Source organism: Prionailurus bengalensis, chromosome C2 (assembly GCF_016509475.1).
Source record: "Prionailurus bengalensis isolate Pbe53 chromosome C2, Fcat_Pben_1.1_paternal_pri, whole genome shotgun sequence".
Taxonomy (NCBI): domain Eukaryota; kingdom Metazoa; phylum Chordata; class Mammalia; order Carnivora; family Felidae; genus Prionailurus; species Prionailurus bengalensis.
The window spans coordinates 154,017,063-154,043,953 of NC_057350.1; the positions used below are offsets into that span (position 1 = coordinate 154,017,063).

A 26,891-nucleotide genomic window follows, 5' to 3' on the forward strand; every position below is an offset into this window, starting at 1 on the left:
ACTTAACCCACTGAGCCACCCAGGCGCCCCTATAATACCAATGCTTTTAAATGAACCGAAGGGCATTACCTTCTTCAATATTTCTGTGTTCAGCAGCATGTAAATGTCTATAGTACGACTTTCTTCTTTAGCAAGCGCGCTAAGGTTACAGTGCATTGTTAGGCAAGAGATTCCTGGTTTTTCACAGTCCTGAGAAGAGAAATCAGAGAACTTTCTTTCAAACGGTATTAAGAACAAAGACAAATGCGCAGCAGTTTATGGAGCAGAAGGCTCCATGAGCTTCTATCCTGGCGACTAAAACAATCCTAGGCAGAGAATTCCAAAGGAAGATCGTGATCATTCCTTCTTGCCGCCAGAGGGCAGTGGAGGGATTTCCTGCCCCTGCAGGCACCAGAACACGGCTTCAGGTCAAGCAAATGGGAAAAAGCCACTCACTGGTTTACACTACCCGAAAACTGGATTACACAGGGACAGATGACTGTTTTCAAAAAGACACACATCTACGTATTCCATAAGAAGTTTTCTTCTGAGTTTTGAACACAGGATGTTATTTCCTGCATTATGTGATCTCTGCCTGTGCAGTTGGCAAACACACTTTCGTGCTCCTTTTCCGGGCAGAGCAAATTAGAGGGCTCAGAAGTCATATCATGACTCAAGAAAACACAGGAGGAAAGAAAAGCACGTTTGACCAAGAAAACACGCGAACCACCAACAGACACCTAAATTCCAAATGTAAGTTACAAAAGAGGAACTCTTCTCTTTCGTATGGTAGAATCCAAAACGCACACACCTTCCGGCATGATGTTTCGTGGCTGGGGAAAAACTGGCAGCCGCACACAGAGTTGTGTCTGTCAAACAACGAGCTATCACTATACCTAATCATGCTAAGGGCTTTTAAAAATAGTTGTATCATCAGCACTAGGTAAGTTAAAAACAAAACAAGACACAAACCAAAAGAACCCATAGTGCAAGAGGCAAACAGTCCTCCTTTTTTTGTTTTTTAGGTAAAAAGAGAAAAAGAAAAGTGAGATGTGCCCATCCTGAAATAATAAGCTAAAGAGATACAACCACATATATGGGGAAAGGAGGCTTGGGGAAAGCATATAACTATCTTCAATACCTTCACTTTAAAAAAAAATGGAGGTATAACTTACATAGAGTAGATGGAATGAATCTTAAGGGTCCCCCTTGATATATTTTTCATGTTTATACCCAGATCAAGGTGTAGAATAATTCTGGTACTGAAGCAGGTTCCCTCATGCCCTCTCCTGTTGACATTCCTTCAAATGGAACCACTATCCTGAACTTCATTACTATTGCTAGCCTTGGTTTTTCTGAACTTCCTAGAAGTGAAATATTATACTATGTGTGCTTTGGCTCCAGCTTCTTTCAGGCATTATTGTGTCTGAAATTCGTTCCTGTTGTAGCGTGGGGTAGTGTTTTTCATTGCTCTGTAATATTCCCGCACGTGGGGCTACACCACAACTGTTTACCCATTCTCCTGTTGATGGGGATCTGGACTGTTCCCAGCTTTGAGCTCTAAGAAGATTGCTGTCAACCTTCTTATCCGTGTCTTTTAGGGCACATAAGTACACATTTCTCTTGGGGGTATACCTCAGAGTGGAACTGCTGGGTCGCGGGATATGGAGATGTTTAGTTTTAGCGGAGACTGCCCAGGAGTTTTCCCAAGTGGTTGTAGAACCATCAGTCTTGATTAGACTCATACTCGTTGGAGAAATGTTTTACTTTGTGCTTGGTGGGTTGCAAGGGTTTTCCCTTTGCCAGGCAATGGAATTTGGAATGTAAATTTAACACTTTGATTGAAACCTCAGGCTGAAAAATAGGACTTGACCACAGTCCTTGTGACTTTAGACGTCAATTGATTAAAACCAGATTTGGAAACTAATAAATGCCAAATAGAAAACTAGTCTCTCTATCTCCTACTCGCCTTCCTCGTGAGGACCACCCATGTTAACCCAACCAGTGAGCAAATTCTTACCAAGACTTTTCTTCCAGACTTTGTGAAAAAGGCAAATATCGTATGGAAGATATTTTCTTGCTCTTGAGGGATGATGCAGGGGGTTGGGTTTTTTTGGAAAGAACAGTTTCCCTTCTCTTGGCCCACCTGAAAGGGAAAAGAAATCTGTCACAGTGGTCCATCCCAAGAATGAATTATGAACCTGGAATCCCTTACTGCAAAGTCATCCCTTCCCCCTTGACCATCCTCCAGCGGACAATATCGCTGCAAAGCTGAAGGGTGAAAGTAGTACCATCAACGAGACCAGATAATCCGAGGTCCCTAAATAATTGAGATGAGATGGCACGCAACATGCGAATGAAATGTCACTAGGAGACGGTAAGACTTAAGGAACAAAATAAACCCTATACTTCATGGTTTCCAAAGCACATTTATAAGCATCTCGGTAGCTACTCCTGGAGATGAGCTTTCACGCTCCTTGTCTGGAGGAAGAAAATGAGACTCAAGTTAAGTCCTTGCCAGCAATCACAGAGTCTAGAACCCAGGTTTTGAACCCAGGTCTTCCAAGACCAAGCGTTCTTGCATGGTCCACTACCAGAGGTTTTCAAACTGTGTTCCACAGAATACCTAGGGTGCTATCAACCCCCCTTAGTCATCTCCCTAGAGAGGAGAAGAGGCATCCAGCAGGACTTCTCTGGGCCCCTTTCTCTGCTCCAACTAGAGAATGACCTATAACGTCATTTAAAATCAGAGTTCTGCGGGGCTCCTGGGCGGTTCGGTCGGTTGAGCGTCCGACTTTGGCTCAGGTCATGATCTCACAGTTCGTGAGTTCGAGCCCCACGTCGGGCTCTGTGCTGACAGCTCGGAGCCTGGAGCCTGCTTCAGATTCTGTGTCTCCCTCTCCCTCTCCCTCTGCCCCTCCCCTGCTCTTGCCCTGTCTCTCTCTCTCTCTCTCTCAAAACTCAACATTAAAAAAATTTTAAAAACAAAACAAAAAACAAACCGAAACAACAGTGTGAGCCTTCCATGGTGGTTTCTTTAAGAATAACACTATTTTTGGGGCGCCTGGGTGGCGCAGTCGGTTAAGCGTCCGACTTCAGCCAGGTCACGATCTCACAGTCCGTGAGTTCGAGCCCCGCGTCAGGCTCTGGGCTGATGGCTCAGAGCCTGGAGCCTGTTTCCGATTCTGTGTCTCCCTCTCTCTCTGCCCCTCCCCCGTTCATGCTCTGTCTCTCTCTGTCCCAAAAATAAATAAACGTTGAAAAAAAAATTAAAAAAAAAAGAATAACACTATTTTTGATGCTTAAATTGAGGATATGGTGAAAAAAACAGACTTCTTTACATACATCATTACATAACCCTGCTTATCGCTGAAGACCGGACATAACTTAAGGTCAAGTTGTGAAATTTGTAATTAGTGATTCATAATTTAGGACTGAGTTTATAATCCCTTTTCTAACCAGAATCATCTGTTTAAATTAAACTCTCTCATTTTTAAAGCTCTTAAGGAAAATATAGTGTGTCTGAATTTATTCAAGAATGTTTCAGGGGTGCCTGGGTGGCTCAGTCGTTTGAACATCTGACTCTTGGTTTCAGCTCAGGTCACGATCTCATGGTTCGTGGGTTTAAGCCCCACATCCAGCTCTTTGCTGACAGTGCTGAGGCTGCTTGAGATTCTCTCTCTCTCCCTCTGTCTCTGCCCCTCCCCCCCAAATAAACATTAAAAAAGAAAAAAGAATGTTTCAACTTCCCATTCACAGTAGGGAGCAAAACTTAACATTTTTACAGCAAGAAACTTCTAACTTAAGCCAACAGTGCTCATCTTTTAATAACAAACTATAGAATAAGATCCCCAAATTTGCTGCATTAATCTCGATTTTATCTTTGGTCTAAACACATATGCCAGGATTTACTATAATATATCTGAAAACAAATAAGATGGTCTAGTCCTCCAATTCATTATTACAAAAGAGTGTGCTGCCTTTACAAATCTCTCCTAGTTTAGGACTTCTTATTCTTTAAGAATATCTCATAATTTGGTACGGTCTCAATTACTTTGTTTGAACCACAGAATCTGGGAAGATACATCAGCCTGATTCAGTCTCAATCAGCCCTGGTTTTGGCTGCTTTTAGAGGTCACCAGAGGGAATTAATGGGAAGAAAGCAATGGGATTTAATACAGATTTGGGAATTATTCTTCAGAGCGAGTATGGCAAACTGCGATAACTATTTGAAAGTCCCTTTTAGAAAGCAAAACACAGGTCCCTGATGTAGTGAGGATCACGAATAATCACGAGACAAATGAGAAAAAACGTTGCAATGTTATGGAAATGGGCATTCATGGTTTGCAAAAAAAATTTCAATAAGAAGCTTGGATTGAAAATGTACTGCATTTCCCGCGGCACCCGGCTGGCTCAGTCAGTAGAGCATGCAGCTCTTGATCTCGGGTTCGCCAGTTTGAGCCCCATGTTGGGTGTAGAGATTACTTAAAAATAAAGTCTTTGAGGGACGCCTGGGTGGCTTAGTTGGTTAAGCATTAGACTCGGTTTGGGCTCAGGTCATGATCTCATGGTTCATGAGTTTGAGACCTGCATGGGGATTCTCTCTTCCTCTTTCTCTGCCCCGCCTGTGCTCAAACGCACACGTGTGTGCGCTCTCTCTCTCTCTCTCTCTCTCTCTCTCTCTCTCAGAAATAAACATTTAAAAAATTTTTGAAAAGTGGCTTTGTCATGATATATGCTGATGTCAAAGGATGTACGTGTGCATAAAACCATTTTGTGAGATGTGCGAATGGGAAGAATAATATAAGTTGACATATTATTCTTAACGTAATTTTAAGAATGCAACTGCGTAGTTAGGTTAAATATTGTGAGTCGAAGTTATTTAATTCGCGTTTCTAACTTCTTTTATTGAGGTAAAATTTATATTCACTAACACGCACAGATCTTCAGAGTGTAGTTTGATGAATTCTGACAAATGAAGTCACCCACATCACCACCGCCCCAGTGAAGGTACAATCTGTCTCTCATTCCAGAAAGTTCCCTCCTGCCTCTTTCCAGTCCAGTCCCATCCCCCACCTCCAAGGCAACCCCATTTCTGATTCCTATTAAGCTGGCCCAAAGAAGTGTTGAATGCACCTCATTAGGGAAGCGGGGTATTGTGTTATCTGGGGGTTGCCCTCTATTTAGGCACAGAGGGCACACGGTGGGTGGATGGAACGCATTTCGTTCACTGAGCATTTGAGAATTTGCACGTGTTGTGCTCATGTTCCTAATTCCACTCGTTTCTCATTCTGAAGCATCCTCCACTTAACCTGTTAGTCTTCTGGAGCGGACATTCTCGGAAAGGTCACTTCGAAAACCGGTCCTGCTGCAGCCCCGGGGCGCCTGCATGCCTCTGCTGAGAGGGCGGGGCCTGGTCACACAAACACTTTGGTCTGGGTTTAGAGACACAGAATCTCTGAGTCTTGTGGGATGCATTTGGTGTGGAGGCAGAGTTCCTCCTGGCTCTGCGAACTGGTACTTTGGGTCTCTAGGCTGGGAGAGGAAGGGCGGGAACAGAGCCCCAGACCAGCCAAGTTGGCTACCCTTGGGTGCAAGGAGCCAGGCACTGTGAATACCCCCAAACAGGAGGAAGCTGGGAGGCAGGGCGAGGGGGTGAGCACCAGCCGAAGCCTCAGCGCTCAGCCTTGGGCGGCCTGCGAACAGGGTGCCGACAGCGATGTGACTGACCCCGTGTGACGTCAGATCTGCCCCAGGGGAGTGCGGAGAAGGGAAGTGGAGATTGAGTCTGTGGTGAATGAAAACCTCAGCCAGTTGTGCTCCCGACTGTGGTTACACGGGAATCACTTCAATTGGGGAAAATGACATTTTTCGGGGAGGTTCAGGGTGGTCCTCGTTCAAAGGGAGATCGAAGGTTGCTCGGTGCTCTAATGGGTCTGATTCCGATCGCCTAATCCTGTTGCCGATGTGCAGATGTTCCCGCAGCTAGAACTGAGCAACCCAGTCCCTGTCCGGGTCGTGGAAGGGCAGGATTTTTCTATGTTGGGTAGGTTTGTATGCAACAGCCACGACACTACCTAACACGTGTGCAGGCTCTGAGTGCTTTACACACATTAGCGCGTGCAGTCCTTGCCCTGGGAGGTGAGGGCCATTACCACCTCTGTTTTACAGATGGAGAAACTGAGAGGCCAGGGGAGGCCGGAGGTCCGCCCGAGGTCTCTCAGCTGGCAGGCCATCCAGCTCCAGAGCCGGTACTTATAACATGTCCCTGCCTCTCAGGTACAGAGGAGGCTGGGGCTGGGGTGGCAGTCATGCACAGGCACAGGTGGGGGGAAAACCAGACCTTCCTGTTCCTCCCTTGATCGAGAAGAAAGCACTAGCTCAAAGTCTGGGAGGCCCAGAACCCTTCATCCTGACCCATTTCTGCCACTGGGGCCAAAGACTGACTCCTGGCCAGAGTGTGGGAGATAAAAGCGCCTGTTGGCTGAGAGGCCAGGCTTCTCCATGCTGTCTCGGCCTGGAAGGGGAACAGAGCATCCTGGAATGTGGTTTCTGGGAGGCAGCTTGGAGATCACGCCGTCCCTTGGCCTTAGCTGACAGATAAGGAACCACAGGCCCTGAGTTCCAGGACTCGTCCAGGTCATGTGACTGGCTGCTGGCCGCAAGAAGCACCCAGTGAAGGCCCAGAGGGCCTTGGGGGGCACTCGACAGTCCCGGGCGTCGGCCCGAGCTCTGCCTGCTAACAGCTGCCCGTTCGAGTCCCCGGGGTCTCAGCGTCCTTGTGTTCAATTAGGGTGGTCGCCTAGGTGGTCACTAAGGTTGTCTTCACCTGCTTATTCCATACTTTGAGGACCACCCGTGCCTTTTGTAAGAGCAGGGGGCCACCTGATCTCACGTCATGTAGGTAAGCAATTGCCGACATCCCCTACTCCCAGCTTGGTTGTAAACACCTTCTTTGCATACTTTTTTTAAAATGTATTTTGAGAGGTGGGGGGAGGGACAGAGAGAGAGAGAGGGAGGGAGGGAGAGAGAGAACCCCAAGCAGGCTCAGCGCTGCCAGCCCAGAGCCTGACACAGGGCTCGAACTCATGACCATGAGACTGTGACCTGAGCTGAGATCAAGAGTCGGACGTTTACCAACTGAGCCACCCAGGTGCTCCCTCACCACTTCTTTGCTTAAAATCAAAGGGAAATGCTGTTTTCTTCCTGCGTTGCAGACAATCCAAACACCACGGTGTTCGTGTCCAACAGATTCATTTCTGTGGCTGGCCAAGGACTCTGTGGCCATTGCCCTCTGCTCGTCCCTGCCCACTCAATTCTCATCTATTTTCCAGACCAGCCGAGTCCAAATGCTTCCCATGACACGGCTGCTTATCTTCCAGGACCTCTGGGAGCTGGATGAGGCCCACGTCTACTGGAATGTGAATAATAGGTCTTCACCAAACACACACAGCAAGGACAAGAGGATGTGGGCCACAGTGTCAAGGCTGGATTCGGTCAAGGCAGCTAATGAGGGTTTTCTGCTGGCATTTGGTCTCCTTTACTCCCCTTGTCCGGACCCCAAAGAAAACATTGTGTAAGTCAAAACCAGGAGATGGTGGTGATTTGGGAAACTGTCAGGAGCCCAAGGACAATGTGGACATCACTTGGTGGCAGAGTCCGAGTTAGCCTCGGTCAGGAGCCTCTGTGGTCAGAAGCCTCCGAGGTCCCAGGCCCATCTGAGGATGAAGTGCTTGGTACACTTGGCGTGGTCTAGCCAAACCTCCCTGCATAAACTACGGGGTTCAAAGTATGAATCGGGACGATTCCAAAGGCATGATGCCGCAAAAGAGAGTCCGTTACCATTCAGAGGAACGTCTAGAGCTTTTACTAAAGACTCTCCAGGCCGTGGTGGTCTGATAAAGGGGTTGGAGAAAACAAAGCACTCCCATGTTGTGGCCTCAAGAGAGGGGCCTGCCTATGGTACCTCTGAGTTGTTTGCTGACCTAGAGGTAGAGAGAGGACATAGGTCTCTCCTGGGGTCCAAGAACAGAGCCACCCTAATGCAGTTCTTGTCCCCGGGCCTCAAGACAGGAGGGACAGAGCAGTCCTCCAATCTGTTTTCGGAGTCTCATCCCCCAAGCGTATCACCCTCGAAATCAATCCCAGCTGCTTACGGCCCCATCCCTGTGCGGAGTTCAGATATAAACAGGCATTACGCCAGCCAACGTGGGTACTATTCTAAAAGTTATGGGGGTGCCTGGGTGGCTCGGTTGGTTAACGTCCAACTCTTGACTTTGGCTCAAGTCATGATGTCGTAGTCATGAGATCAAGCCCTGAGTCGGGCTCTGCAATGAGCATGGAGCCTGCTTGGGATTCTCTCTCTTCCTCTCTCTGGGCCCCGCCCCTGCTCATGCTTTCTTTTTTGAAATAAATAAACTTAAAAAAAAAAACCAAAAACCATTAACAGCTACGGCACATACTGAATCCTCGGTACCCATGCATAGAAGGTGCTGCTATCAGTGGGGTGATCATATAATTTATTGTCCAAACGAGGATATTTTCGAGAGGGAAGTGGGAGACTTAATCAGATGGACGAGCAAGACAGAGACACATATCAGGGATGCGCCAGGCAAACTGGGCCATCTGGTCTCCTTAACTGTCACTCCTATTTTACAAATGAGAAGACGGAAGCCCAGAGGGCTTAAGCAGCCTGTCACACACCTAGATGCTTTGATTATGGAAGGAGTGCCATCTCCAGAGCTTCCCCCAGGATGCCCCCTTCCTGTTCCTCCTTCCTTGGGCCCAGGCTGCAGAGCCTCTGTCCCCCACACGCCCGGGCCCTAATCTCATCGTGCGCTCTCTCACAAGCCCTCAGAAATGTTTCCCTCTACCGGCAGTCGGCCTGTCATGACCTGCATTCTTGACTCAGAGGAGGTAGTGCTTCATGTGGATCTTGGAAGATAAAGAGAACTCCTAGAGAGCAGAGTGAGAAGGGGAAGGCAGTTCCAGGCAGGGACGAATAGCATGTGCAAGGGCACAGAGGTGCCAACAGCAGACTTGAACTAGAGAGCACCTATGAGTTCAACATGGCTCACGCACTGGACGAATGTTGGGTTGCGGTGGGCAGAAAGGAGGCAGTAGAGGTGGGCCTTGACACAGAGGAGGGTCCTGCAGACAAATCTCAGCTGGAGGTGGGACAGCCACCTAGAAGGCGATGAGCAAGTCTCAAAGTGAAGGAACCACTTTTCACCCGGGGCGTGTGATATTACTGCAGATTTTTAACAGGCTAAGGCATAGACGTCCCCCATTTCTTGACCATCCTCCAGCTGGCTGGGGTCCAGGGATGGGAAAGTCCACCAAAGTGTCCCTGGCTTGATGTACAAAGTGAACTGCCTTGAACACAGTACACAGCCAATAAAAGAGAAACGGGGGACCAGATCAGCAGGGGAGCAAACTCAATGACATTAGTGCTCCCTATGAAAGATGCTCAGAGTCTTTGCCAACGTGGGTCTTAGATGAAGCTTGATTCGAAAACTATGTTTGTTGAACTGACTCGGATTAAAGAGGGCACAGGTTCATTTTTGAATAACACGTGTTTCACGTTAACTCACATTCATCTGTTAATCAGTGACTCTGTGTTCTCTGTTACGTCTTGGGGCCACTTTTCCGTATCATGTCCCACCAATCACAGCGGATGGCAACTGGGTAAACATGACCCGTCCCCTGACTTGCCACCTGCTCCTCTGGATTCACACACCCCTGGAGTTTGAAAACCCAGAGAATGTTTTGAATGCCTACTTTGCTAATTCAATTACCTACTGCCCAATCTCGGAACCAAGTATCAAAAGATAATAGGCCCCTTCTGCCACAGGAGGCAGAACCTTCACCATAGTGGCTTTGGTGAACTAATTTTAGGACTTCAAGATTTGAAATAAAAATAGTACTCAGAAAATGTTTGAGCAATGATACCCACTGGCTAATCAGGCTGACCTAAGAGGTTTACTAACAGGAAGATACACTGAAACTATACCTTTTCCAGTCAGCAAAATATAAACTGATAGACCATCTTTCCTCTTATAGAGCTCTTTATGTTATGCCTTATGTTAAATCACGTTGCTCTGATTCACTCCTATTTCTTGGTGTTGACCAAAGAACGGTACAAGAGGCTAACATTTTACGAACAAATCCTAAAACAAACATTTTCACGTATTACCAGTCATTTCAAGTCTTTGCACGAATATAGACCCAGAATAACACAGAAGAGGCTGGCTGCCCAAAGGCTCTGTTCATTTACCTTGATTTTTCGACTGCAAGGACACTATTTAACATGAGCAGAGAAACCGCTAACAATCCTGGGTAGTTCCTCCTGACAGATAGACCTAGCTTTATGTAATGAGTGTCTTTGAAAGGTTGGAAACAATTTTTGTGTGCACGCATCATTTCATGCGAAGGAAGGGGTTCTCAAAGGTGTCCTTTGGTAGACCCTCCCGGAGCACGGATTCTTCTGCTTTGCGAAAAGGGCCCTCTTGCTTATCAGTTCAGCAAGTTCTGACTTTCCGATATTTACCTCTGCGTGGAGCTGGACACTTTCTGTGTTCATACGGACACACAGAAAGGACAGACACTCTGATGAGCTCAACAACAGGAGGTACGTAACATGAAGTGCTGACTTTGGCCAGTCCCTCCCCGACTGCATCCCCAAATGAAGCGAATACCCTGGGTCTGAACCGAAACAGCTAAATGAGGGCCTGGCAGCCTTCCATAAAACAAGAGCCCGCCTCCAGACTGGCAGTGTTGGGGATGGAGCAGGAAGACGAGGGGGGTTAAGAATGATCTGGTGTCGTTTAATTTTCCAGACAGGCAAAGACGGTTACTTTTAAAGAGACTGAATGGGCAAGGGGCACTAAGGAATCTACTCCTGGAATCATTGTTGCCCTATATGCTAACTAATTGGATGTAAATTTTAAAAAATAAAAAAAAAAAACAAAATTAAAAAAAATAACCAATGGAAAAAAAAAAGAAAAGAAAAAAAAGAAAAAGACTGAAAAGATCATTAATGGTCACTCTAGATGTCTCCTCTCTTTCTAATTAAAAATTATCCTCTAGGGGCGCCTGGGTGGCGCCGTTGGTTAAGCGTCCGACTTCAGCCAGGTCGCGATCTCGCGGTCCGTGAGTTCGAGCCCCGCGTTGGGCTCTGGGCTGATGGCTCAGAGCCTGGAGCCTGTTTCCGATTCTGTGTCTCCCTCTCTCTCTGCCCCTCCCCCGTTCATGCTCTGTCTCTCTCTGTCCCCCCCCCCCCAAAAAATTATCCTCTAAATAAAATGCTATCTTCTTGGGGCGCCTGGGTGGCTCAGTTGGTTAAGCGTCCAACTTCAGCTCAGGTCACGATCTTGCTGTTTGAGAGTTCAAGCCCCAGGTCGGGCTCTGTGCTGACAGCTCGGAGCCTGGAGCCTGCTTCAGATTCGGTGTCTCCCTCTCTCTGCCCTTCCCCTGCTTGTGCTCTGTCTCTCTCTCTCTCTCTCTCTCAAAAGTAAACGTTAAAAAAAACAAAAGCTTTCTTCTTCCCACTCCCCATGTCACCCGGCCTCAGCTCCCATCCCTCAAGGCCACCACCACCACTGTGAAATGTCAGGGTGTTACAGAGAACAAAACTGAAACAGGAAATCAAGGGGCAAAGCTTCAGAACCAATCTTCCAAAGGAAAAGGAGAGCATAATCCATTGTACAATGTGACCTCTGTGTGAGTCCGTCATTATTTCATACAATATTTCACTTCTTACGATAAAAGCCAACGATTGTTTCCCCCTCACCAGCTCTAGGGTTTGGCGAAAACAATGGCATGCCCTCCCCGCTCCCCCACACCCTTTTCCTCTGGGTGTGCTGGCCAACAGGCTGGAAAGTCCGTAGTTCAGGCACCACCAGGCCGCCCAGTAGAACAGAATTCATTTACATTTAATCGGAGAAAGCCAAATCTCCCAGAGGAGGCCCATTTCGCGAGCACCGGGATGGTCTTTTACTGGAGTTAAAGGGATACAGATGGGAAACAGTTTCAGAGAAGCGGTGACAACAGAAGAATTTCCAGATGCGGTCAGATTCTCTTCGGTGAAAAAAGTGAGACATAAATATGTTATCTGAGCACTTTGACGTGCATGCCAAAAATGTTTTCCTTCCACAGATAATGAAACATTTTGGAAACAGAACAATCTGTTGATGTGGATAATAAATGAGTCAGTAGCCCTCATGTGGGACACAACACAGCCCTTGGATTTGGATCGGTTTATTCAGATTCCGGGTCTAGCTCTTAGACCCATCTTATGGTAAAGAACAAAGGCCGTCCCCATCTTCCATGAAAAGATAAAGTAACACACTGTTGATTCACTGAGTTATCGCTGCATTTATTAGATGTATCCCTTTACAATTATCCCTTTCTCAAAAAGTAAAGAACGATCATTTTCTGATTATCTCCCACGGAGCCATCTGTCTAACCTCCCTTCCAACTTTCTGAGAGTATATTCGTCAGAGCGGTGAAAAGAGAATCCTTAAGTCTAAAGTTTCAAGACTGTGAGACACCTAAAATGTGCTTTCGGTCCTCATAAAGGACGAGTGAAGCTGGTTCCCGGACAGCCGGGGAGAGAATCACTTCTCAGCGTCTAACAATGTTGAGAAAGTTCCCTTCGGTCAGAAGAAACTGGGTATGTATATCAGAGAGGAGTCTTCCTGTTTTGGTGCTTCTGAGGCATCCACAGCGAGTCCTGGGCAGGCTCAATGAGAACCACGTGTTTCTAGGCAATGACCGACAGCTCTGTTTATCCTCAGGGAGATTTCCTGTTAGCAACTCCAGGAACCACTCCTCACCCGGCAACGACAGGGCTCTGTGTCATGATGCTCTTAAGGAATGAAGGAGAGTAAATGGTAGAATCACTCACTTCTAACCTTTATCCATGTCAGGGACCAGAACAATCCTGTCCCAAAGTGTGGGCATTCCAACCGGCCCACACACCAGCTACGGAGCATTAACGCTTCCAGATGTCACAGCGGCCGTGAGTACAGGACCCTGGGCTCCTTGATCAGCTGGCGCCCTCAGTCAGCAGGGAGAGGTCACTGACTTGATTCATTGGCTCCGCCCACACGGGTTAAAGGGCAGCCTCTGGACCACACTGTGCAGGGACAGCCCCGGCTGAAGCTTATCGCCACCTTCCAGAGGCTGCGTGCCGAACGTAAGCTGTGCAAAGAAACACACACTTCCTCCCTCTAGCCAAAACTAAAATTGACCCAAGAGCCCAGGAACGTAACTCTCTCTCCAGAATTCAATCAGCCGTCTCCCCGTTTTTAAGTGTCTGGCTTCTGTTAGAAAGAAAAAAAAATTGAAGCCAACAGAATCCTGACTCGTTTTAGGAACTGGACTATTCAGCTCACATTCAGACGTATGCAGAACCAAGGGAAAAAGAAAAAAGAAAAAATGGTTGGAGGCCACTGCTGAGATCAGCGGACTTGACTCTGTGTGTGTGTGTGTGTGTGTGTGTCTGTGAGGGAAAAGGAGCATGTTTTCACGATGTCAGAGAAAGTGGAGTTCAAGTTTGTTCTGAGAGGCCTTCATTTCTGTTAAGTGATTTGGCCCCTTATTTCAAAGTTTTACCTTATTACTTATTCCCACTTTACAATTAAGGCAGCCTCTGCTGTGAGTTAAGGGAAGATGCCAAAACATCTTGGGATTTCAACTCAACGCAAATTTCCTGAGTTCCGAGGACATATGAGGTGCTCATTAGATGTGTTGCAGGGTATGCAGGGGTCTAAGGACACCACCCTGTCCTACGGCAGAAAGAAATACTTAATGTCGATTCTATTCTTTCATTTATCTGAGCACATACTATAGCCGGGCCACCAAATGCTGGACACAAGGCAGCCATGACTTTCTTGTCATAGTGTTTTCAATCTTGTGGAAGAGGACAATTGAAAAATAGGCATTTCAGGCGGTGACAAGTACTGTGAAGAGAGTAACACAGAGAAATGGGATAGAGTTGATGGAGATTTGCAACATTAGCTAAGGTGACCAGGGAAGACCTCGGTGAAAAGGTGAACTTGGGGCTCAGGCTCACACTATGAGAAGGAGCCAGCCATGCAAAGAACTGGGGGTAGAGTGCTCTCACAGCAGAGGCAGGTGCAAAGGCCCTGGGCAGGACTACCCAGGAAGGTATCTGGGAAGGCTTGATGGGAGAGAGGATGTGTGAGAACTAGGTCTCGAGGAATGAGTGGGCTTTCCGTAGCCTGAGGGAAGGAAGGAACCATTAGGAAGGCCAGGAGGCCCAGCGACGTGCGTGGTGGGTGAATCAGCAGCCCTCATGGTCCAGAGTGGCTGGAAGACAAGGTCGGGGGCAGAGGATATTGGAGGACATGGCCTGGAAAGGTGAATGGGAGGTCACGCAGGGTTTTAGACCACGTGGTTTTGACCATTCAGATCTCCTTGTTAATCTTTTTACAGAGAACCCCAGGGGTGTCCCTGAGAGTTACACAGATAAGTTAATACAAGTCCTCAAATGGCAAACCAGGTCCTCAAGGAGAAGAACAACATCCCCCTGGACTCCGCATCCTGGGGTTTCTAGGCCCTGAATTCTTGTTAGTAGGAAAGCCCCTCCCCGGATGAACGCTGGTTTGGTATAGGATAAGCCCTCGCATTTCAACAGAAAAGCTGAGAGTGGAGAAGGGGGAATAAAAGAAGCATGGGTCCACTATGGAGGAGAGTAGTAGACCCTGAAAAAAAAAGTGAGTGGTTCAATGTTGGGTTATCTGCTGGGTTGGTTTGGAGCACCAGACCTGGCTGGTGCACAAGTTAAGTTCTGGCCTCCAGCAAGCCTGCCACAGGGGAGACTTCTTCTTGCAATTATCCTCCGTGTGTAACTAAGTCACGGAGCCCAGGCCTTCGCTCCTGCAAAATGTGCCTTAACAACCGGCTGCCTTCAGAAACCGGTGTTACTGTCCAACTGCTGTTGCCCGCGAACTAAGTGATTTCCTTTGCAGCAGAAAGCTCCCCCCGGGTAAGGGCTAGCAAGCACACACGGAGGCTCCTGGATGTCCAGTCTGGACACCGCAAAGGGCACACGGGGCCTGGGGCTTCACCGGAGAGAAACCACAGAGGGCTAAAAGCAAGGAGAGAGAATTCTCAGGAAACACAGACTCGCCAAGCCAAACCTTCACACGCAAAGATCACGTTACAACCTCCCGAGACAGCTCGGGGCCTCCACCCTGAATGAAGGTCTCCGCGAGGCCTCCCCGACCACAATTCTAACTTCCAGGTAATGCTAACGTCCAAAGAGATGTCACAAGGCCTTGCACGTGGCTGTACGGTCTGGTCGTTAAGAGTGAATACTGACTTTGAGCATCCGACCTCAGCTCAGGTCATGAGCTCACAGTGTGTGGATTCGAGCCCCACATCGGGCTCACTGCCGTCGGCACAGAGCCTGCTTCGGATCCTCTGTCCCCGCTCTCGCTGCACCTCCTCGCCCCTCTCAAAAATAAACATTAAAAAAAAAAGTGAACGCTAACTTAGCCACTTATCAGCTCTGTGACCTAGGCACATCCCTGTGCCTCTGCTTCCTTGGTAATTTCTAATGAATATTAAGTTAATTTGTCCAGATAAAGTACTTGGTATATTGCCTCATCTGTTACAAGTTCTTAACAAAAAGTTATTATTATTACTACTTTTTTAAAGCCTGAATCTGACAACTCCCTCTCAGAATCCTTGTGGAATATTATTTGCTACTTCACCAAAATAGAAAGAGTTTACTTTCATGCTGAGAACAATGACATCCATATCTACCATCAAACAGAAGTTTCTGCTGGATATATTTATGTGAGAATTTTGAGACAGGTTCCTAAAAGTGGAATTGCTGGTAATCACATTTTACATTCTGATGGTTACTGTCAAATTGCTTTTTAAAAGTCGATTTACTGGGGCGCCTGGGTGGCGCAGTCGGTTAAGCGTCCGACTTCAGCCAGGTCACGATCTCGCGGTCCGTGAGTTCGAGCCCTGCGTCAGGCTCTGGGCTGATGGCTCAGAGCCTGGAGCCTGTTTCCGATTCTGTGTCTCCCTCTCTCTCTGCCCCTCCCCCGTTCATGCTGTCTCTCTCTGACCCAAAAATAAATAAACGTTGAAAAAAAAATTTAAAAAAAAAAGTCGATTTACTTATATTGAGAGAGAGTGGGGGAGGGACAGAGAGAGACGGAGAGACAGAGAATCCCAAGCAGGTACCTCGCTGTCAGTGCAGAGCCCAGTGCATGGCTCAAACCCATGAACCATGAAACCGTGACCCAAGGCAAAACCAAGAGTTGGACGCTCAACTAACTGAGCCACCCGTGCGCCCCTATCAGATTGCCTTTTATACCAATGGTATTTAGGAGTGCCCATTTTCCCTCATCTTACCCAACTATGGATATTAACAATCTTTTAGATTTTTTTCCAGTTTAATTGGGGAGGGATCTTGTTTTCATTTGAGTTTACACTGCTCTGATTACTGGTGAGGCTAATGTTTATTGCTTATTTGCATTTGTTTTTTTAATGTTTATTTGCCATGAAAACTTCTGTGAATTGCCTGTTCATATCCCTTCACCCATTTTTATAATTTTTGGCCTTTTCCTTATGGATCTGAAGAAGACATTTACATATTTGTCTGTCAACCATGTTGCAAATATATTCTCCTAAATAATCTTTTAGTTTGTTTGGGATGTTTTATGATCACACAAAAGTTTAACATTTTTATAGATTTAAATCTGTCAATCTTTCCTTTAATGGTTCTGAATTTTATGATTTGATTAGGAAGAAGAGCTTTCTCATCCAAATATTATAAAAATATTCAGTACTTTCTGCTAATATTCCTTTTTTACCTATAACTTTCTAATCTGCCTGTTTTTTCTCTCCAGTGAGGTCGAGGTTTTCTGTAACTTCTTTCCAAATGGAGAGTCAGTTCCCTCCATATCTTTTATTGTGAAGGAGTCTAAACATCTCTACTATTTGGGGCAATTGTTTCATTGGATATTTTTTCTGCCTCTTTCTATCCTCTCCTTCTGGAACTCCAATTATGAGTATTTCTACGTGTATACTTTATGATGTCTAACAGGTCTCTGAGGCTTCCCTCATTTGTTGTATTTTTTTTCCTTTTCTGTTCTTCAGATGGGATATTTTTACTGATCTTCAAGTTTGCTGATTCCCTGTCAGTTCAAATTTGCTACTGAGCCCCTCTAATGAATTTTTCATTTCAGGTATTTTCCTTTCAACTCCAGAAAAGTATTTTTTTGGAATTTTTGGAACAGAATTTCTGTTTGGCTCTTTTTATAATTTCCATCTTTTACTGACATTCTTTGTCCAACGAGTCATTGTTATTATACTTTCCTTTAATTCTTTAAACATGGTTTCTTTTAGTTCTCTGAACATATTTATAATGGCTGCTTTGAAGTCATTGATTACTAAATCTAACATCTGGGCTTCTCAAAGGCAGCTTCGATTGATTCCTTTTCTCCCCCTGCACCCTATTTACCCTGTTCCTTCTTCTTTGCATGTTCCACATATGTATTTTTCTAAACTGAAAGTTTTAGATAAATATTGTGGCAACTCTGAGTTCTTACCCTCCTTTGGGAAGAGGTAGTCGTTACTTTTTTTGTTTTGCTTATTTGTTTAGTGCCTTGATTGGACTAATTCTGTGGCATCTGTGTCTTCTGCAATGTGTAATCTCTGATGTCTCTGCTATTTTTGTTGTTGTTGTTGTTGTTTACATTTGTTTTACTTTTAAGCCTGGTTTCCTAGGGGTTGTCCTGGACCAGCATAGCCTAGTGATCAGCCAATGACTGGCCAGAGGCTGTACATAACCACCTGGGTCTCGTAAGGCTTTTCCACCCTTAGCCAGTGGACCGGTGTGTGACTTGAGGAATGCAAGGTCAGGCAGTTTATAAGCGTGCCCCAAGCTTTTACTTTCCGCATGCACAAGGCCTCACATCCAGTCAGTTGATTACCTTATATTTCCTGGGGGTGAGCAACATTGTTTGCCATAGAGATACATCTGTTTCTTTCCTTACAATAAAGGTTATTCATTTCTTTTTAAATGTTTTTAGTGTTTATTATTTTGAGAGAGAGAGAGAGCCAGCGAGCAAGCAGGGGAGGGGGAGAGAGAGAGGGAGACAGAATCTGAAGCAGGCTCCACGCTCTAGGCTGTCAGCACAGCCTAACCGACTGAGCTACCCAGGCAGCCCAACCTTATGGGTCATTTTAAAGGTGTGCCTCTTGTAAGTAACTTACGCTTGGATTAAAAAAAAATCTAACCTAGGGCGACTGGGTGGCTCAGTCAGTTGAGCGTCCGACTTTAGCTCAGGTCCTCAGGTCACGATCTCACAGCTGTGAGTTCAAGCCCCGTGTCGGGCTCTGTGCTGACAGCTCAGAGCCTGGATCCTGCTTCGGATTCTGTGTCTCCCTCTCTCTTGGCCCCTAACCCACTCGTATTCTGTCTCTGTCTCTCTCAAAAATAAATAAACATTAAAAAAAGAAAAAGAAAAACAAACAAAAAAAAACCCTAACCTGACAGGCTCTGTCATTTACTAGGGCATTTATTTCATTCACAGTTATTTTGATTATTGATATGTTTGGATTTATTCTTGCCATCGTATTATATACAAACACGTGTATGTATTTATTAGTGAGTTTTTTTAAATTTTTTATTTTTAAAGAAAGTGTGCATGAGAGGGGGTAGGGACAGAGGAGAGAGAGGAAGAGAATCTTGAGCAGGCTCCACACTCTGCACAGAGCCAGATGAGGGGCTCAATCTCGTGACCATGAGATCGTGACCTGAGCCAAAATCAAGAGTCAGATGCTTAACTGACTGAGCCACCCAGGCACCTCCATGAGTTCTTTTAAAATGCTTCTTTGGTGGTTTGGATGTCTTTGCTTTCATTCTTTTAAGGCATCACTAAAATTTTCATGTATTTAGACTTTTTATTTTATCAAAGCCTTGAGCTAATTGGTACAGAAACTCTTCCCCCAAACAAGACAAGAATCTTGACTTGCTTTCATTTCCATTTTTCCTGCCTTCTAATTCTCATCTTGAGATCATCTGGATCTCCCTTTCAGGTTGTTATAAAATAACGGAATAAGTTTAACTGGCATTTTGGGGGTCATTTAGTGCTACATTATTGGAAAACCCCTCCAGTTTCCAACCCGATGCTTTGTTCTCTTACATCCATTCTATGACACAGCTCATAGGCTGAGGTTTTTGTTTGAGGGATCAAAATTTTAAATGTACGAAATGCGAGCTTCTCTATTTCACGGAAACACTGTCTTCTTGCTTCTCTCTGAAGATATCAATCTCTCTCATTCTACCATCTTCTGTCTGCATCATGATTACACCGTCTGGGATGAGGTTTTCTTTTCACAGCAGTTGGTGCCTCTCTGTCCTGGGGCTGACATGCTGCAATTCAGTGAGTGTTTCCTGGTGGTCTGTTCATCATCTGTCTGTTCTACTGATTGAGTCTGCCTCTGGTGGCTGGGCAATGCTCTGAGGAGGGGTGTGAAATACACTGGACTAGGAAACACATGAGCTTTGGAGCCAGACAGACCCGATTACGGACCCTTCTCTCTGACTTACTAGCTGTGTAACGCTGGGCCAGTCTTTGAGACTGGTTCCTCTACCTGGGGTAAGGACCACCCTCCCCACCCCACCGCCACCCCCGCCCCTTGTAGAGGTGCTATGTGGATTAAATTTGACAGCTCATGAACACAGGCCACGGAAGCCTCAGGACAGTAGGAAATGGTATGTTATCTTGTCAGGTATTTAGGAGAAAGCTCTTCATTCTTTAGTCATTGATTAAATGTGATCGAGTTAATGGTGCCAACACCACCGTCTTTAAGAAGCTTCTCCAGGGGCGCCCGGGTTGCTCAGTTGGTTAAGCGTCTGACTTCAGCTCAGGTCATGATCTCGCCGTCTGGGGGTCTGAGCCCCATGTCAGGCTCTGTGCTGACAGCTCGGAGCTTGGAGCCTGCTTCTGCTTCCGTGTCTCCCTCTCTCTCTGCCCCTCCCCTGCTCACACTCTGTCTCTCCCAAAAATAAATAAACATTAAAACAAAAAAAGAAGCTTTTCCAGATCATTCTAGGGGAAAGCAATTCAGTCCTCCATTTCTAAGTTTAAGCTTCTGTGTGGTCACTGATGTGTCAGGTACATCTTTCCTTTATAGGGATATAGACTCATCACAAGTCAGGTGAACCTCCCATATCAACTGACTCATTCTGGCAGAAATTAGATCATGGGCAGTCCCGTCTGATGTGTCTGCAGGGACAGGGTGGGAGGGGGTTTATAATTTACTTCGATATATTTTAATGGATACTAGTTATTAATATCATATTGATGTCAGCATCCTAATGATACCCTATGGCAAAGTTATTGATGTGTCTCCTCAGAAAATCATCCCTTATTTCCACATTCTTTTACCTCCTGAAAATCAGGTCAGTTCTTCAGAATTGCTGTCCCAAAGCAAGGACAGAGCTGGCCAGAGAGGTAAACCTTTTCAGATGGTTTTGTGGGAGGAACAAAGAATGGAATGCATACTCAGTGTCTCTAGATTAACACTAGAGTTCTTGGAAAGACCCAGGCTTTCACCTAGCATACGGTTCCAGCCCTTTATTCTCTGTAAACTGTCATGTCTGACTTTCTTCCATCTTGCATTTTTACAAGAGCCAAACCCCAAAGCCCCCACTTCCGGCATCAGAAAGCTGCACACACACAGGTTTTCAGTGTCAGCAAATAAAACTTGAATCCTGAGACAAACCTCCCATCCCTGTCCTTGAACTTCATACATTGTGAGTAAAACTTAACTCTGGAGTGGGACCACCACCCAAGTTCAAATGGTCGCCCCTTCATAAGCCATAATGCTTGTAACCTACGTGCTAACTTAGCTTCTCTGAGGCCCGTGCCCAGGGGCTCTGCTAAAAGGCTTGTCTATGTAGACAGACTACACCAAAGTGAAAGCCGTTACATTTTCCAGGCCAATTCCCATCAAGCTGTATGAGAGGTTATGTCCTCACTTCCAATAGGAATTTTCTCTAAGGAGCAAACGCTTGCCTCACAAGGGCTGTCTGGCCCACAGAAGCCACTGTCCACAGGTCATTTATTGGCAACATCCATGACGTGTGGTTTGACAGCCTCTGGTGGCAAGTGGCTTGGCCTTTCCCATTCCTAGGTCAGGAGAGATGGAGTGATCCACAAGTACACAGAAATGAGGCACCCCAGAAGGAATGATTAACTTACCAACTGTCACAGGAAATGACTTCCTATCACACTGCCCAGGTATCTGTCTGCAGTGTGCTCTGGAGAAGGTGTAGAAAACAGCTACCTTTGCCAATTTTGTATAAGACTAGGCACAGAGAACAGAGAATCCGATACTGCCTCCATTGTACACATACAACTGGTGACCTTTCCCTGTCTGGAAAGTTCTCCCCTTCGCGTGTTCTCCTGGTGAACAACCACACATCCTCTCAGCCCTGACTCAAAGAGTCTGCGTTTCCTTTGCCCTTCCCAAGGTGGGATTTGCACCTTTCTACCACGTGCCTGGGTCTGTGCATGCCTCCATGCATCTGGCACATGGTCTTGCAGTGACATTTCCTAGGTCAGTCTCCGGCAAGTCTGAATTTCCGGAAGTGCCGAGTGACTTATTCCTCTTGGCAGAGCCTGGCACATAATAGGTGCTTTTTCCGCCAGTGTCTGCAGAGGAAACCCAGAATGATTGATTTATTGTTTGCCATGGTATAGATGTATGTATGTATGTATGTATTTATGAAAGAGAGAGGGAGTGTGCACATGTGTGAGTGGGGGGGAGGAGAGACAGAGAGAGAGAGAGAGAGAGAGAGACAGATGCTCAACCAACTACCCAGGCATCCCTGCAATGATTTTATTTTAGATGGTCCAGAGAAGTCTGGTGTTCTTTACCTCTCACTCTCTATCATGGTTATTGCAACTTGGCTTCCTGATGGATACCATGCTCACCGCGGCTTACGCACATTTTTGCTGTGCTGTGAGAAGTCAGTGTGTCCCCACAGAGCACCGCACAACGCTGATGGGTGGGAGGCAGTGGAAATTAAGTCTTTCCTCGGACCACCACTGTGGCTCTATTTCTAAATAGAACACAAGCAGAGTGGAGGGGCTTAGAACATTTGCTACAAGGAAAGATCATGAACCACAGCTGGGAGTATGAAGGGGTCACCCTTCCTTAGGCTCCCTAGAAAAATCTCTCCCACATGAGCAAAGCCACACTCCACTCACAGCAGCTGGACCTTAAGAAACCCTCCGGGAAAACACAGAGTCTTTGGTGAAACCTAGAGGCAGGTCTGTCCTGCCCAGGGATCATAGCTCTAGCCCCAGACGGGCCTGAACGAATTACTATTTTTTAAGCCATTTTTTCGTGTTTATTTAGTTTTGAAAGAGAGAGCAGGGAGAGGCAGAGAGAGGGAGAGAGAGAGAATCCCAAACAGTGTCTGCACTGTCAGTGTGGAGCCTGATGTTGGGGTTTGATCTCACAAACTGTGAGATCGTGACCTGAGTTGAAATCAAGAGTCGGATTCTTAACCTATTGAGTCACCCAGATGCCCCTGAATCATTATTATTTTTTTATGTTTCTTTCTTTATTTTGAGAGATCGAGGAGGGGAGGGGCAGAGAGAAAGGGAAAGAGAATCTTAAGCAGGCTCCACGCCCAGCACACAGCCCATAAGTGGGGCTCAAACTCACGACTGTGAGATCGTGACCTGAGCCGAAATCAAGAGTCAGATGCTTAACCGACTGAGCCGCCCAGACGCTCCTGAATGAATTCTGAGCCAACAGCTGGAAACCTGTGCCACAGGCTCAGGGCCAGAGGTGGGGTGATGGCCCAGTGCCCATGGGGACGGCACGCCCACCCTTAGCATTCTACGTGGATGGCGACCACAGGCAAAACAGATAGTGAGGGCGATGTTGGAAACAATCTGAGGGTCCCACGGGGTGTGGGGAGGGATGACGGAGGGCCCTCCCCCAAGAGGGCGCTTCGGTTGGCTTAACCGTAGCTGGCGGCTGGCCGCTCAGCCGTCCCAGGCTGGGAAATGGAGGTGGCCTGGGGAGGGGATGCCACCAGGCCAGAGAGTCACCTCCTGCGCGGTACAGGAAACGAGGGCCGGTTTCTCCCCAAACGGGTGAGTTCCACTTGCACCACGCCACCCAAATCTCCCAAACGAAAGCCCTACTCCACTCGCAGTCCCCGAGGGCCAGCATGGAGAACGCCATGAGCTTTAGAGGCCACACCTGTCCCAGGGAGCACTCTCGGGCTCTGCTGAGGAAGGGAGGGGCTGAAGCTGGGGACACGCTGAGCTTGCCTCAGAACAGGACGCCCTTGCTCTCAGCCCCGAGGGCTTCAGGGCAGAGGATGTCCTGCCCATCGGCCTCTGAAACAGGTACCCGGGGACCCTCGCCTCATCACTGCATCGCCTTTACATTACCAGGGTCGTCGTAATCCAGCCCTGACTGTTCACGGGAACGAGGTGCTCCACTACCTGCTTAGCGAGGCCTGCCACTGAGTTGGGTTTTCCGTACCACGAAAAGGCCGTAAGCCTCTGACCACGGGTTGGCGTGTCCAACGGGAGGCTTGGCCATCCTTGCGGATTCTGTTACGGACTTCGTGAAAATTCTAAATACGGCCTTGAACATCCAACGGGTTTGCTTCTGAGGACTCCGACAGTGGAATGAGGCCAGCTGACACCACGTGGGCTTTTGAGCGTCCACTCAGCTACACTAACAGCCATGCAGCTCTGCAGACCTTCAGGAAGACCACGTCTCACGCCTCCCAGGCGAGCCAGCTATTCATAAATGTGTTCCAAAGTCCGTCCCAGTGGCCCCTCCTTGGTCCGACGATCAGTCAAGAGAAAGAGGGGTGTAGTTGGTTCTGAGATCCCCTCAGAATCTGAGTGCCTTAAATTTCCTGTTTCGGTCAATAAATAATTCTGTCTATGAAGAAAAAAGTTCTCTCTGCCACCCTACAGACGTTTCTGCCGACAACTCTCAGGGCACGCTGAAGAGGAAAACGTTCCCGGGCCCAGCAGAATAGGTGGAGTGGTGCGTATGACTGATAATATTTAAGGGGGTAGACAAGAGCAGGTGTGACCTTACGCCGGGTTCAAGCCACGGCACACCGCTGGGAAGGAACGTGGGCTCTTTTCTTCTGTGTCAGCAGAGCTCACAGACGTGGGCCCTTCACGGAACAGGAATGGAATATCGTGAGGGAAGGAAATGACCGAGCAGGCGACTCGGGACGGGGCGACCTGTTCTACGTTCGACGCTTCACACGGTCCGGGTTTTCAGGCCACAAGACCCAAGCGGACCGAGATGCCAGGTACTGCTGTCACCATCACATGACGCTTTCCACACCTGTGGGCAGCATCTGCTTCAACTGTCAGCTCAGATGTGTGACCTGTGGTGGGCCTTGCTACCCCAGTTTTCAAGCTCTCGGTGGAGAGACCGTCCCTTCGTCTGGCTAGAGCTATGTCCCTCGCGTGCCCGCGTGAAGAGCAATGATTCCGTGACTCTCTCAATGTGACGGCATGCCTTGACTCACTTGAGCATCCTGCCCCAGTCCTTCCCAGGAAGGGTCCCCCCCCACACCCAGCCACTTCAGACTGAATCAGCCTGAGGCAGTTTTGAACAGTATGGCTCTCTTCCCGAATTCATGCGGACAGAGTGAACAACTCTGTTTCAGACTGTAGATTTTTCTTTCAGCCCACAGATATTCATTGAGCATGTATTACATGCCAAGCATCGTACTAGGGTCTGGAGATATCGCAGTGAGCAGAGAGAAACCCTCGTCCTTATACTGTAGGGGGCCAGGAGGAGGCAGATAAACTGGTCAAACATGAAAACACATGGAATGTCAGCTGGTGACGAAGGTGACAGTGGAGTATGAGCAGGAAAAGGGCATGAGGAGTGCCGGGACCAAGGCCGGCCAGGGAGGGTGTCACTGGGCAGGTGGTATTTGAGCACACAGCTGAAGGAGGTAAGCTGGAGGTCATGTGGCTCCCTGGGGGAAGGGTATCTGGGTAGAGGGAAGGTCAAGGGCAAGTTCTGGAGGTAGGAAAGTGTCTGCTGTGCTCTAGGACCAGCAAGGGACAGTGTGGCAGGAGGGGAGAGAGTGGTCAAGGAGGGGGAACCGAGGTCACAGAGCGACAGGAGACAGACTGTGGGCCAGCTGGGGTGCCGGAAGATTTGGGGGTGGGTAAGCCATTGGATTAAGATGACCTGACCCACATTTTGGGAGGCTCGCTCTGCTGCTGGGCCAGGAACAGACTGCAGGGGGGCCCAGAAGGAAGCAGGGACACAAGTGAGGGGCTACTGTGATAACTGAAGACAGATGATGGTGCCTGCGAGTGGGGTGCTGGCAGTGGAGGTGTAACACACGGTAACATTGTGTGAAGGTGGAGACATGAGAGTTGCTGGCGGATCAGAAGCAAAGTATGGGAAGAGAGGCGTCGAGGATGATCCAAGGTCTTTGATCTGAATAACTGGAGAGACTGAGCAGCCATTTGCTAAGATGGGGAAGGCTGTGGGAGCAGCAGATTTGGAAGGGGACCACTGAGGAGACCACAGTTTTGGAGAAGATTGAGATTCCTGTCAGGCATCTAGATAGAGATGGCCTGAAGGCAGTTAAGCGTTAAAGTCTGGATTTCATGGGAGAAGGCTGGGCTGGATGTCATCAGCACACATTGAATACAAAGCCACGAGTCTGGGTGAGGTCTCTGAGATTGACCCCGAGCCCTACAGATGTTGGGGGGATGAGGAGAAAAGCCAGTGAGAAGGGAGGAACCAAGGAGACAGTTTCAAGGAGGTGGGAGGGATGATCACATACTAGCTGTCAAACTTCCCCTTGAGATAAAATCGACAGTTGACATAGAATCAAGTAGAACTACACATTCTGTATATAAATGTCAGTTTCAATCTACACCTCTGACTTAGGAACTAAGCCTTCATCCCCCAGGCCTCGGTGACCCCTTGAGAATCTTCATGAATGCTGTGGATCTTCCCCTCAGAAAAATGTGGCCTTAGCCACACCTCAGGTTGCCAGGAGTTTCCAGAACCAGAAAAGTCTATGCCAGAAGTCATGTTCATAATCGACCCTTCCCCATCCCCAGAGAGGTCTTATGGCATTAACCAAACTGTCCCAATGCAGACATTCAGGTGTCGAGGGTCCCCGGCTTCTCCAGGTATGTTTCTAAAGGTTGGAATGAGCTAAACTTTCTGGGTCCTCGGGGTGGAAGGCAAAATGTGAATGGGCTAGTTCGAATCTGAAGGCAACAGTGACAATAAGCGAGAACTCACCATCATCTCCTGGACATGAAACATTTCTGCACCTCCAGATGACAGTCGATTGGGGAAAGTGATACTGACAGATGACCCAGGAAGGGTGCTTGGCCCAGTATTATAGACCTGTGGGTGTGAGACACACACAGTGAGTTTTAATAGAAATACAGATCTTCGTTTCATGGCGTGCAGTAGATACTCCCACAGAGACTGCAGGGTTTGGGATCTAAAAGGTCATGACTTCAAGTGATCTGAGATATTGAATAATGGCAGGTTTTAATGAAACAGAAATCCTCCTAATACACATTTTAAACCCCCCAAACTTCCAAATTACCTTATTCCCTTTCAGCACGTCTTTGTCTTCTTCCTGCTAAACATCTTATTTCTTTTTACATACCTAGTAATTACACATCGGCTATTAGACTTGGTGGGAATATAAACATAGTCTAGTCCCGTGGTTCTCAAACTTTAACGTACATCAGAATAATCAGATGGTCTTGTTGAAACATATACCGGGGGAGAGTCGTGCCCAGAGTTTCTGCAGTAGATCTGCTGGGGGGGGGGTGGTGTTGTTGTGAGGGGGTTTATGG

At 47.3% G+C, this 26,891-nt stretch overlaps 1 protein-coding gene across 4 annotated transcripts in view; it reads right to left on the reverse strand.

The window, feature by feature from the left end:
• The window catches only part of ITGA9 (integrin subunit alpha 9), a 361,953-nt gene that overhangs the window by 55,117 nt on the left and 279,945 nt on the right, over positions 1-26,891 (reverse strand). For 2 of the 4 annotated variants that reach the window (XM_043595758.1, XM_043595759.1), the window contains exons 23-26: positions 26,320-26,427; positions 9,061-9,165; positions 2,000-2,125; positions 70-189 (exon numbers count right to left, since the gene is read on the reverse strand). In XM_043595758.1, the coding sequence (XP_043451693.1) occupies positions 70-189; positions 2,000-2,125; positions 9,061-9,165; positions 26,320-26,427 (459 nt within the window). The remainder of the gene's footprint in view (positions 1-69; positions 190-1,999; positions 2,126-9,060; positions 9,166-26,319; positions 26,428-26,891) is intronic. The other 2 variants (XM_043595760.1, XM_043595761.1) reach the window with 1 other exon arrangement.